This window comes from Liolophura sinensis, chromosome 6 (assembly GCF_032854445.1).
Source record: "Liolophura sinensis isolate JHLJ2023 chromosome 6, CUHK_Ljap_v2, whole genome shotgun sequence".
In the NCBI taxonomy this organism is placed as follows: domain Eukaryota; kingdom Metazoa; phylum Mollusca; class Polyplacophora; order Chitonida; family Chitonidae; genus Liolophura; species Liolophura sinensis.
Window position 1 is genome coordinate 70,247,043 of NC_088300.1, and position 11,852 is coordinate 70,258,894.

The following is an 11,852-nucleotide window of genomic DNA, read 5'->3' on the forward strand; positions in this document are numbered from 1 at the left end:
GGATACGCTTTTGGCACATAATTACCACGATAAAGTCTATATTTCATTAGTTGAAAACATCTCTCCAAAAAAGGGAAATGTATTTGTGTACACAGTTTTTACTGGTGTCTCTGATGACTGTAACTCCATTTTTGAAGGATGAAATGATTTATTATTTCCCATGACTGTTTCCATAGCACAAACATATATGATTTCGTGTTAACACACCCCTATTTTTCCATTCTAACTATATTTCCTGCATGGTGAAAACAGCTATCTCAACGGATTACAGCGTGGCAATGCAGTTAGTTAATTTTACATCATTTATATCATACTCACAACAGAGCCTTAAAAATATGTCTCCTCCTTTGTTGGGATCAGAATTAATTCTCGACAGGAGTGTTGTCCCTTTTACATGTAGCTCTTCTGCCTTAGCTGGTTATAAGTGGTTACCGGTACCTGACAGGCAGGAAGTGGCTGATTGAAGTGTCGAATAGTTGATAGTAATCGGGGATTACTTCAGTCCCATTTTTGTTGACAAGACGTCTAGGAAAGGATGTGTGACTTGTCTTTGATGTTTCTTTGGTTAAATTGTATGTTTTATCACCAAGCATGGCAATACAAAATAATCTAGTCGACATGATGCACCGACTACCGCGGTAACTCAGTGACCTGTACTAGCCCACATGATAGCAGCACCGACCCGCAGAAAACAGACTGTGTTTTAATAACGGTGCAAAGGGAAAGTGCTATAGGCATATTTATTGGCAGCTGACGTGGTTGTATTGACATCAACCAGAAGACATTCTTACGATTATGCCTCGTCGTAAACAGATTTCGTCTTTAAAATCCGCTTGTATGGATAGTATAGCTAAACATTTTGACAGCTATTGGTGCTGTGGTGATAATGCAGTTTTGTTCGACACGCCAAGGTTGATGTACGTCATTGGGCCCTTCGAACATCTGTGTAAGTCATGGTTTCACTAGGTATTCTAAACTCATAGTAAGTTTGACTGGGTAGGAATAAGTCCATCTGGGTTGAATGTATAGTGTTACCATTCTTATTTTAACATTCTTACAGTCATTGTGACTGAATGAATGCCATCATTTTAATGTGTGCATTTATATATGTATGTGTATGCATGTAAAACTATTGCATGAAGACAATTTTAATTTTTATTATTTTATTTTCAGCTGACGACTTATTGCAGCAGTTGATCCAGAGACTGGTAGAGAAAAAATTATTACAACGTCATCACTTTCAGCTCCTTATCCACTCCCAACTAAAGTCTTTAAACCTTGGAATATGTGATGCTTCAGCCAATCATAGCTCTGTCATTGACATGATTGCCACGAGGTGCCAGGTAGGCTAACAGAAGTATTCAATTTTCAACGAATAAGATTTAATTGGCTATCTGATTTAATACAAGCCAGCCTTCAAATAATTGAAGAATCATTCCAGGTAAATGCCCTACGCTGTGTTTTCAGTACACGCATTATTTGTGTTGATATTGAATAGAATTCTGAATGTAAGATGAGATGAATTTTGGTTTGTAAATACGAGTTAAAAGCTGTGATATTTTTTTATTGAAAAAGAGGTGAAAATATTTTCGCTTACATGAGTTAATAAGAAGTGCTTTCTTCGATCTTGATCGTTGTTAAACTGTTTATGTATGTCTTTGTTATGTTTTTTTATTTTTCAACAGAATTTAACATCCTTGAATATCTCCAGGGTGAAGAATGTTCAACCAAAAGTTTTATGTGGATTGATTTCCAGTCTGCCTCTGATCAAGTCCTTGAACCTGGATAACACAAAGTGTGATGACAAAGCCATGTTGTGTATTGCTAAGACCTGCAGACAGCTGAAGGATCTCAGTATCAGTGGATGTCTAGTGAGAGACAAAGGTGTGTTGCACATGTGTTCTGAGGCCGCATGTCCTGAACTTGTCAGCTTTAATATTGGCTCCAATCATGTTGCGCCTGATAGTGTGGCAACGTTGTTGCAATGTAGATCAAAACTAGTGTTTCTTGGATACCCAGATCTTTGCGCAGCACTTGAAGTGTTGTACAAGGATACATTTCGGTCAGGTGACAATGTACCACCTCACCAGTGGCACAAGCTTACAGTATTAACAGGTACTGGACTAGACTCGGGTGCTGTACTGGAGCAGAGCATAGAGTTGTCCGTTGCATATTGTCCTTTCGTCACCCAGGTTCGTCTGTTCCAACTGTTAAATACACAGCACTTAAGTCATCTGTCACAGCTGCAACACATGCGTACACTGGAGATCGGCTGTGAGTCTGGGAACTTTGTTGCTGGAATAGCCCCTCTGTTGGTCAGTATGGGGCACAATCTTCTCTCTCTCTCATTACATGGAATTTGTGATGTTGATTTATTGTTGCTCGGACAGTGTTGTAAAAACCTCCGTAAACTACATTTGTCCTTACCTGAAATGCGGCAGAACTCTACTGGCACATATATGAGCGCAGTAAACTCAAACACTTCTTCTTTTAGCAAACTGAAGGAGTTGTGTTTCATATTTTCTTCAGATTCTGATGAATACAATTTATCTGAAGACATTATGAAGTTAATATTTATAAACATGACCAATATTGTCTCTATACATATGTACAATGTTCATAGTTTGAATGACGCAGTAATCACGGCTGCAGTTGAGAAACATGGGTTCCCTTGCCTGGAGAGGCTCTACACTGAGCTGTGTGACAGCCTCACTTCAGAGTCAGCTTTTCTGTTAATGGACTGTGACAATCCACTCCGTGATATTGCCTTTCATAATTGTAGTTGCATCAGCCTGCAGGATATTCATTGCTTGAAGTCAAGATGTAGAGCTCAAAATTTGCAGGTTCAGTTAAGTTGGGAATAAAAATAAAATAGTGCTATGTTTATGACATATGTGGTAGATATTTATTTACGAAATGCGTGTGAGTTTTTCTAATATGTTATAAATGAGTTCTTAATGGATGGGAGTTGCCATAAAGTATGGTGTGTAATATAATAATATAATAATCACCAGGGCAGTGGTTGGGGAAGGGTTTTTTTTTAACTTTTTTGGTTACCAAAATATTATACCAGAATATATAATTTATATATAGTTAATGTAAGTAGTGCTAATACAGTTGGTTTAGAAGTTTCTAAGAAAGTTGTTGAGAGAGTTTATGTTGTAAGCATGAGCATGTTTAAGATAATAAATGTGACCTGTATTATTTAAACTAGAATTGTTTGAGAGGTTCTGTAACAGAAAGAATATGGAAAAATTAGAGAGAGTGGGTGCATTTACAAATGTAGTGAGTGTCCAAGCTACAGTGATTGTTAATGTCACTGAAGCAGAAGGTATCTGAGGTACTTACAAAATGAGTGTGAGAGAAATGGGGAAACTTGTGGCAAATGTGGCAGATCCCTACCCCTTAAAGTGCCATAGGCATTAGCATAGTGTCAGAGCTTGGAACACAAAAACAGTTAGAGACTGAATGTTTCATTATAAAACTCATATGCTTGCATTTAATACAGTATTTTACATTTCCATGTCCTTCAGTGTCTCCATAATGTCAAGGCTATAAAGCATTACATAGAACAAATTTTCCTGAATATTTTCAGTATATGTCTTATTGATGACTTGTCATATAGAAACAGTTAAACACATATATAAACAGTTATACAAGAGTGAAGTCATAGTTATCAAAAATGTACTTTAAATTATAAAACTAGGGGTTAATTCTGTCGATCAGATTCACAGTTTTCTGAATAAACTGCTTTGAGGACTGCTTTAAAACAGGATTTTTGTCCTCTGCTGGTATCAGTATTTTTATTGTCAAACAAAGTTTACACCCAATTCAAATTTTAAGTGGTGTCATACACTAAATGTGGGAGTGATATTCAACTAAACATTTATACAAATTTATACACAAGCTTACCTATATATATGTACATATATTTGAATTTTTGCATATTTGTATGTATGTATATTTTGAGTTGGTATATAAAACTTTATATTCACAGTGATGGAAATAAAACGTATATGACTTTTAGTTTTACCTGGTATTTAATAAAAAAGCCATTGTTTGCGTTTCTTCTGTACTTTTTAGGTCTCTCTTACGACTTCAGGAATAAGATGGATCAGTAGAACCCATCACACATTATTTCTTTGATCATGTTCTTGTCCACCTTAGATCCAATTGGAATCTTGCACTTTTCTCTGTAATCATTGCAAGACATTTCAGAGTAAGACTAAGCCGTAGCGTTGAACGTACAGTTCGCAGTCCCTCGTTATTCATAGCTGCCTAACTCGCAGTGCTGACAACTCGAGAATCCCTTCTGATGAAAAACAATTGGCGGTATGTGTTTTTTGTCTCTCAGTGAGTGTCAATCAATCGGAATTAAACTTGACAGACATTCATTACAGCGAGCTAAAGGCGGTTTAAAGCTGATACCGTTGTCACCTTAGGCCATAATGGCATCAGGATAAACCCCCCGGTCCGTGACTGACCGATGGGACAGAGGCAATAACAGTACCCAGCGATAAGATGGACCATCTCACACGCTCCCCGCTGGCAACCATCCGTCCTCTCGGCATGTATTTCTCTAGATACTTCCGCACAGAATACCTAAGGCCTTCTCTGCATAACTCAACGTACCGTTGATTAAATTTTCATTGGGAGAATTTTTTTTATTTGTGGCGCCTTGATTATTTTTTCCTTGAAGAAAAGACATCTTTAACTCGGATTGTCTTCTGCTACGAAAAAAGACGTCTGTTCGGTATCTTCCGTCATTCCCTCTGCCTTAGCAAGCTGTAAAAAAGCTTTCTACTGCTCCCGTTCAGAAAAGATTTCGGGAATAAGCAATGGTGGACGCCCGTTTGCCCGCCCTCCCTATATACATCATGAGAATCATAACATAGGTGACACCTCCAACACGTGCACTGTACCTTGATTTTTTCCATTGTAGATATGGCTGAAATCTTGTCGATGTAGCGTTAAAGTAAAAGAAAGCTAAAATATGAAGTAAAGTTCATCATAACTGAAAACTAAGCGTAAAAATACTTCCATTTAGTTTTTCAGACTTTTTTAAGAGTGTTGAAAGACGTTCAAATATTTGGATACTATGATGGGCTTTATGAGCCATACTGCCGGTATCTATGATCTCTGACGTCACATGTTCACCAGAGGAATGAATTTGGGGGAACGTTATTTCAGTCATCTTTCACTCATGGGTAAAAGGAGTTATTTAAGCCTTCAGTGTCGTGATTAGAGTTGGATAAACTTCCTGTGACGACATAGTTCCTACCCTCTGACAGTGTGGTCCATAAAGCCCACCTTAGAAGTCAAATATATGAGCACATTTAACTCTTTTCACAAAAATCAAAAAAATATAAGTTAAAGTATATTTATGTGAAGTTTTAAGTGGTATACTCAGTGATGCTTACTTCGGTTTTGGCGGTCTTTTTCCTTTAAGCTATGGCCATTATTCCATTACACTGTACATTCTTGTCACACAAGCGACGAGGCCGCAGCTTTAAGGCTTTCCAGTCCGTTTCCTCCACCTGTGAACTCAACCATCAGGTGTTGTTTAAATGAAATCTTCAGGAGAACCTGTGTTAATCCCCAGTGAAAAAAAGTTAAGACTTTTAATAGTTCTATGTAAGGTCTTTTAGACCGCCAATCACATACTTGGTTGTGGTACAGAGTTTCCGCCCAGGCGTTAGGTAAACTCATACTATTACTTGATTCCATGGTTGCGGATGTTCGAGGTTCAAGTTGGTCCATGTATGCTGAGGTGTTTTCCTCCAACAGTGTTGGCAGCCCTGTTTTATTATGCCCTGATGATCGATCGATTCAATACTGTTTAGCACCGTGCCCAAAAACTTTTCACTTATATGACCTCGGCCAGATTTATGGATGGAGGAAATCGGAACGAAAAGAATTATTGAAGAACAAGTTTTACAAATTTGTTTTACAAGAGCTGCATCAACACGCGGTTAGAACAAAATCCACACAGTAACACAGCCTAAACTACTTTCTCAAAGTACATTGTTTTTAATAACAAAGTTTCCTGACATCCATCTCTGAACCCACCCTGCCGGGAGATTGTACACAACTAGAGATAAAATAAAATTCATTTATGAAGGTTATACTATACTAAATCGTACGAACAATGTCAAATATGGAAGTGTCAGAAACAAGATTTAGATGGCAGAAGTCGATAGTAATTTAGGCAACTGGTGGCACCCTCCGTCAAAACATGTTGAACTCCGCTCAATATCCTACATGTCACTCTGAGTTCATGCCGTCGAAACCAAGCTTATGCAGTTTAACTGTGTGTACACGCTGAAGGCGACGCAACGATAGTGTGACGATTCCGTAGTATACTACACTTCTGTCTGTAAACTGATGTATAATAATATAAATAGCTGATTTCACCAATGCGGTCGCTGTGAGTTCCAGTTCATGGATTGTACGTGGGAAGGTCTTCCAGCAACCTGTGGATGGTCGTGGGTTTCACCCGGGCTCTGCCCGATTTCCTCCCACCATACTGCTGACCACCGTCGTACAAGTGAAATATTCTTGAGTATGGCGTACAACGTCAATCAGAATAATATTAATAAATAGCTAATTGTTTCATTCATTATCACTTTAAGCGAAATTCTCTTAAATAAAGATGGTCTGGTTATAACTATTTATATATGAGCTTAATTCGTGATGATTCTTTATTTATAAGTACCGTTACGCTTTATTTGATACCTAGAACTTGACCTGAAAAGCTCGATCCGATGTTTTAATCTATAATGTGTAGAGGACCATCGCTGGATAACTCGGTCAAATATAGGGCCAATCTGGTCTGCATGCCCTTGACCAATGTAGTCGTGTTTTCTCAAATCCATGTTTGATTTGCCAGCTGGTTAGGATGCGCCTATAAATCGGCAGGTTCGACAGCTCCATGAAGCGATGACGCACAATCTACTGCAAGCCGTATTAATCGTATGAACGAAATGAGTGTCGAAATATATCACCAGTGTTTTTCAGCCCTAAAACGTCACACAAAATTTGAAAAGGCCACAAAATCAGAAATAGGGAATCTTTCTCGCCCATAGGAATCCAGACCCAAGATGACGATTTTTGGGCAGGCTATAATTACGTAATACAGATGTATATTACAGCAAAACAATGGTCAATCCGTCTTGGACACGAATCGCCATTACGCGGGAAAGTGTGTCCTATTGATAGAAAAACATGCTTGCGGAGTAAATTTCATCTTGTTATGAAATAAATGCATGGGTTTCCGGAATATGGAACCTTGCGTTTGTTCCCTTAGTGCAATCTTTCTCAGCTCCACAGATACATAAAACGCCTCCTCATACAAAGCATTGTTATTCCTGTCACAGAGGGGCCATCCATAAAACAGACAGCACCAATAAGCCCCTGTGGAAAGGTTCAGCGCCAAATCCATTTGTCTCGATCCTTTGATTTAGCGGAGATTAAGAGGTAGAGAAGAGCACTGAACTGGTCCCCATGTCCAGTTTAATCTTTGTTAAGTTTGCTTTTATGGACGCGCAAGTATTCCCTGCTTGGCGGCCGGTCACTCGGGAAGTGAAGCGGGTAAATAAATGACTGCATTTAATGGAGGCTGCTGGACTGTCTATGTTAGCAATGAATGTAAGTTAACAGCCAGCGCTGTGGCTTAATCACACCAGCTGATTGTTATCAATGTCATTTTAACTGAGTTCAGCTCGATACATCAAACGCGGCGATTAAAAAAGTGCCATACATGGTTTCCACCAAGACGGCAGCATTCATTAGGCATAGGAAGAAAGGTCATGAATTTCGACGTAAAAATGGAGTCTGCCTTTCCACGTCTTGAAGAACGCAGATGGATTGGCCAATATATACTGCTCTCATCATGGAGATACTAATGAATTATTTCGTCTGAAGCGTCCACGGTCTGCCGTTCCGAAACCCTTGTCTGCACCAATGGATATAAAGAACAAAAGAATTATTGGGCCCAAGTGCGGAGGTGGCAATTTGTTACCTTTACGTTGCAAAAAATTGCAGTTCCAATATATAATTGACAGAAATAGAATGGTAAATGGTGCTAATTTTTATTCTGGAAATATACAGATATGTATAATAAATCCATGAGAAAGATACACATATGTTTGGGGAAACTCCAATAATCTTTTGTAAGTGTTGGGAACAAGTCAGGTGCTTACAGAGGGTTAAAATTATTATGTTGATTCTAGTGTGTTTATCACCTGTGGTAGGGCTTCATTTTACCGTTCTGGAACAATATACGCATAATTTAATGTGTATAAGAGCAATATTGCCGATTACAAGCATAAGGACACGTTGAGCCGTTTTCACTATAAATACTATGGAAACTTACGCCTTTACCGTGTGTCGCCATGGTATGATAACAAGCAATTTAGCTTAGCATTGCTTTGCTTATGTTTTCCACTTACGAAATACGCACTTAACACATTTAGAAAAGTCGTGCTATAACTGATGTATGCAGCCTATATCAGTTCGTCAAAGGGCCCAGGGATAGCAATAATTGTCTTCCACTGTTCGCAAAAACTGCTTAGATGTCCGATATCAGTTATTGCCTTACGCTGTCTTTTTAGACCTCCCGATATCAGTAAAAGATATTATTGTCCTCCGATGCCTGTAAAAACTGGTTAGTTCTTTTGATATCAGCAAAAATTGCTATTGTCTTCCGATGTCTGTAAAAACTGGTTAGATCTTCTGATATCAGTAAAAACTGCTATTACCTTACGATGTCTGCAAAAATTGGTTAGATCTTCTGATGTTAGCAAAAATTGCTATTGCCTTCCGATGTCTGTAAAAACTGGTTAGATCTTCTGATATCAGTAAAAACTGCTATTACCTTCCGATGTCTGCAAAAATTGGTTAGATCTTCTGATGTTAGCAAAAATTGCTATTACCTTCCGATGTCTGCAAAAACTAGTTAGATCTTCTGATATAAATAAAAACTGCTATTGCCTTCCGATGTCTGTAAAAAATGGTTAGATCTTCTGATATCAGTAAAAACTGCTACTGCCTTCTGATATCTGTATAAACCAGTTAGATCTTGTCAGATCAGCTGTTTTTGACATCTGGAAAAACTACAGAATGCCTATCGTGGACGTGATATCTACATATATAGCGTGGCGACTTCTTTGTGGAGATTTTTGTTAAATAATTTTTGAAAATCACCTTCGTTGACCAGTAACACCCATATATATTTTAAAGATAATTTCGTACACACATTTTGTATAAATAGTGACTGAAGTTAACTTCTTAAAATACTGCATTTTCCATTGAGTTTGACTTGAACATTTTCTGCATTGTTTGTTTTATTATCGCCTGTTTCATTGATCCATACTTGGCACGTTTATACACCGCAGTAGTGAAGAAAGGAGGTAATCCTACATCTTAAAATCCGCTTAATCTGCTAGAATACTGATCGCCATCATCTAATTAAAAAAATTTAAGTGTAGTGTTAAATACAACACACTAATAACTAAGTGTTTACATTATAAACATATTACTGTTAAACTTATTAAACACCCTGCTGTTTATTAATAACAAATGTGTTTATTAATTAAAGAGATGTGTTTTAAAGATAGTGTTTATGAATAAACACCAGGACACGTTTATTAGGTGTAACAGAAGCTTCTTTTTTGTGTGAATCAAACAAAATAAATAAAATCCACTTATAAACCAGGTATGTATTGACTTCACTCACATTTCGTATACTCATTGTTGGCACCGGGGTTGTACGGGTATAAGTAGCATTGATAAACAAATTGCTCCAAGGAAGTTAAGTTGCCTTTGTGCAGAATATCATCACATGATGAATGGCCTTGTCATCATTACTCGTATATGGGCTGTTACAGTCTCATCAGTCATGCGAGATAAACTCTCTCAAACCTCTATTCTTTTCCAGTCATCCAGAGACCTAATCTGCCACGGAACTGTCACTTATAACCATTGATAGCCGACTCACAACCAAAACTTGTATCTATTTACCACAGCTGGCAAATCAGAAATGGATGATTCCTCATTTCGACAGATCAATCATTAGCCATTAAAAGAAAAAGATATCAAGGAACAATCCATCAGCTTTACGGGCCACTGGCTTTGTCTGGGCTAAACTTTGGGCTTTTTCCTATAATATAATGAATCAAAATGGCACCTCGTATTAACCCTGGATTTGTGTGTAATGAGTTGTGACGGTTACCCTGTTGTCGAGTAGACAACCCACTGAAGACCAAGACAACAGCCTTACAAGTCCAGAAACGATTGCTTTAATACCCTGAGATCCAGTTTCAAACTTTCCGAAAAGATTACATGTTTTCTGCATTTCTTGTTAAAGATCTATGTCCTGATTGTCGTTACATAGCCTATGGCAACATTGGGTAACCGAAGAATTAACGAATCCAAAATTCCTTAGTTGTTGTTTCTTCCTAACTATAACATCAGTTTTTGTTAAAACAATACGTCAGATTCCTGTTTACCATAACTCCAGTTTCTTGTTAATCATCGAAGTTTTGCTTACCATAGGGTCAGTTTAATGTTTACCATAACGTCAGTTTCCTGATAGCAATAACCTCAGATTCGTGTTAGCCATAACGCCCGTTTCTTGCTAACTATAGCATCAGTTTTTTTTTTAAACCAATATGTCAGATTTCTTTACCATAACTCTTGTTTCTTGTTAATCATCGGAGTTTTGCTTACCACAGAGTCAGTTTCTTGATAACCATAACACCAGTTTCTTGCTAACCATAAAGTCAGTTTCTTGATAACCAAAACTTCAGGTTCCTTGATAACCAGAAGCCAGATCGTCAGATTCCTGTTAATCAGAAGGTCAGATTCGTGTTAGCCAGAACGTCAGATTCTTGTTTATTTATTTATTTATTTATTTGATTGGTGTTTTACGCCGTTCTCAAGATTATTTCATTTATACGACGGTGACCAGCATTATGGTGGGTGGAAACCAGGCAGAGCCCGGAGGAAACCCACGACCATCCGCAGGTTGCTGCAAGACCTTCCCACGTATGACCGGAAAGGAAGCCAGCATGAGCTGGACTTGAACTCAAAGCGAACGCATTGGTGAGAGAATCCTGGGTCATTACGCTGCGCTAGCGCGCTAACCAACTGAGCCACGGAGGCCCCAAGATTCTTGTTCCATACCGTTAGATTCTTAATTTTTAATCATTACGTCAGATTTTTGTTACCCAGTTTTTGAACAATGTGGAATAATTGGGTACGAAAGAGTGTGAGTCGTCAATGAAATCCCTTAGACAAGGGAGTACACGTAAAGACTTGTAGCTAGAACGCATCAAGCCAAACTATACAACATATTACACTGTGACCGTACCAACGAGCACTCTGCCAAACCCTTTAGTGTGAGAACGTCTTGCAAGGAGGTGTCAACTTTGTCCAATTCTGATCAGAACCGTAGTCATTTGGACAGATTCGAGGTCTATAAGTGCGATGCGGTATGTTCACTCTTGACGTCTTTATGTCTGTTTGAAGAATTATCCGAGTCTTACGTGGTAAACCGATAATGGTTCGATGGTTGACCGTTACTATATGACAAGCCATGGGCAAGCAGAGAGGAAGTGATCTGTACACAAGTCTAGCAGGTGCCGATGTAAAGTATACAGAAACACTTAAAGGTGAGGACATTTACGTGGGAAAAGCTTCCTTCTTAACTCTCGTCTCTTCCGACTGCTGTCGTCTGTACCCACTGTCGATGTTGGAAGCCCTCGGTCACCTCATGGTAGACACTCGGTTGCTGAAGCAAGGCGTTATGAGGAACAGAAAGACCCAATGTAACAGATGATCCCCTGAAGAAC

At 38.5% G+C, this 11,852-nt stretch overlaps 1 protein-coding gene across 1 annotated transcript; it reads left to right on the plus strand.

The window, feature by feature from the left end:
* The first annotated feature begins 473 nt into the window (after nucleotides 1-473).
* Nucleotides 474-4,031, plus strand: LOC135468851 (uncharacterized). The gene is made up of 3 exons (XM_064747308.1): nucleotides 474-946; nucleotides 1,174-1,343; nucleotides 1,686-4,031. The coding sequence occupies exons 1-3, from the start codon at nucleotides 796-798 to the stop codon at nucleotides 2,862-2,864; spliced, it is 1,500 nt and encodes a 499-aa protein (XP_064603378.1). The 5' UTR covers nucleotides 474-795; the 3' UTR covers nucleotides 2,865-4,031.
* Nucleotides 4,032-11,852: the final 7,821 nt, after the last annotated feature.

Excerpts from the sequence above, each read along its gene's own strand:
- LOC135468851 (XM_064747308.1), top strand. The coding sequence starts at position 796 with ATGCCTCGTCGTAAACAGATTTCGTCTTTAAAATCCGCTTGTATGGAT. Across the intron at positions 947-1,173 it reads TGGGCCCTTCGAACATCTGT|CTGACGACTTATTGCAGCAG; the intron begins GTAAGTCATGGT and ends TTTTATTTTCAG. Across the intron at positions 1,344-1,685 it reads TGATTGCCACGAGGTGCCAG|AATTTAACATCCTTGAATAT; the intron begins GTAGGCTAACAG and ends ATTTTTCAACAG.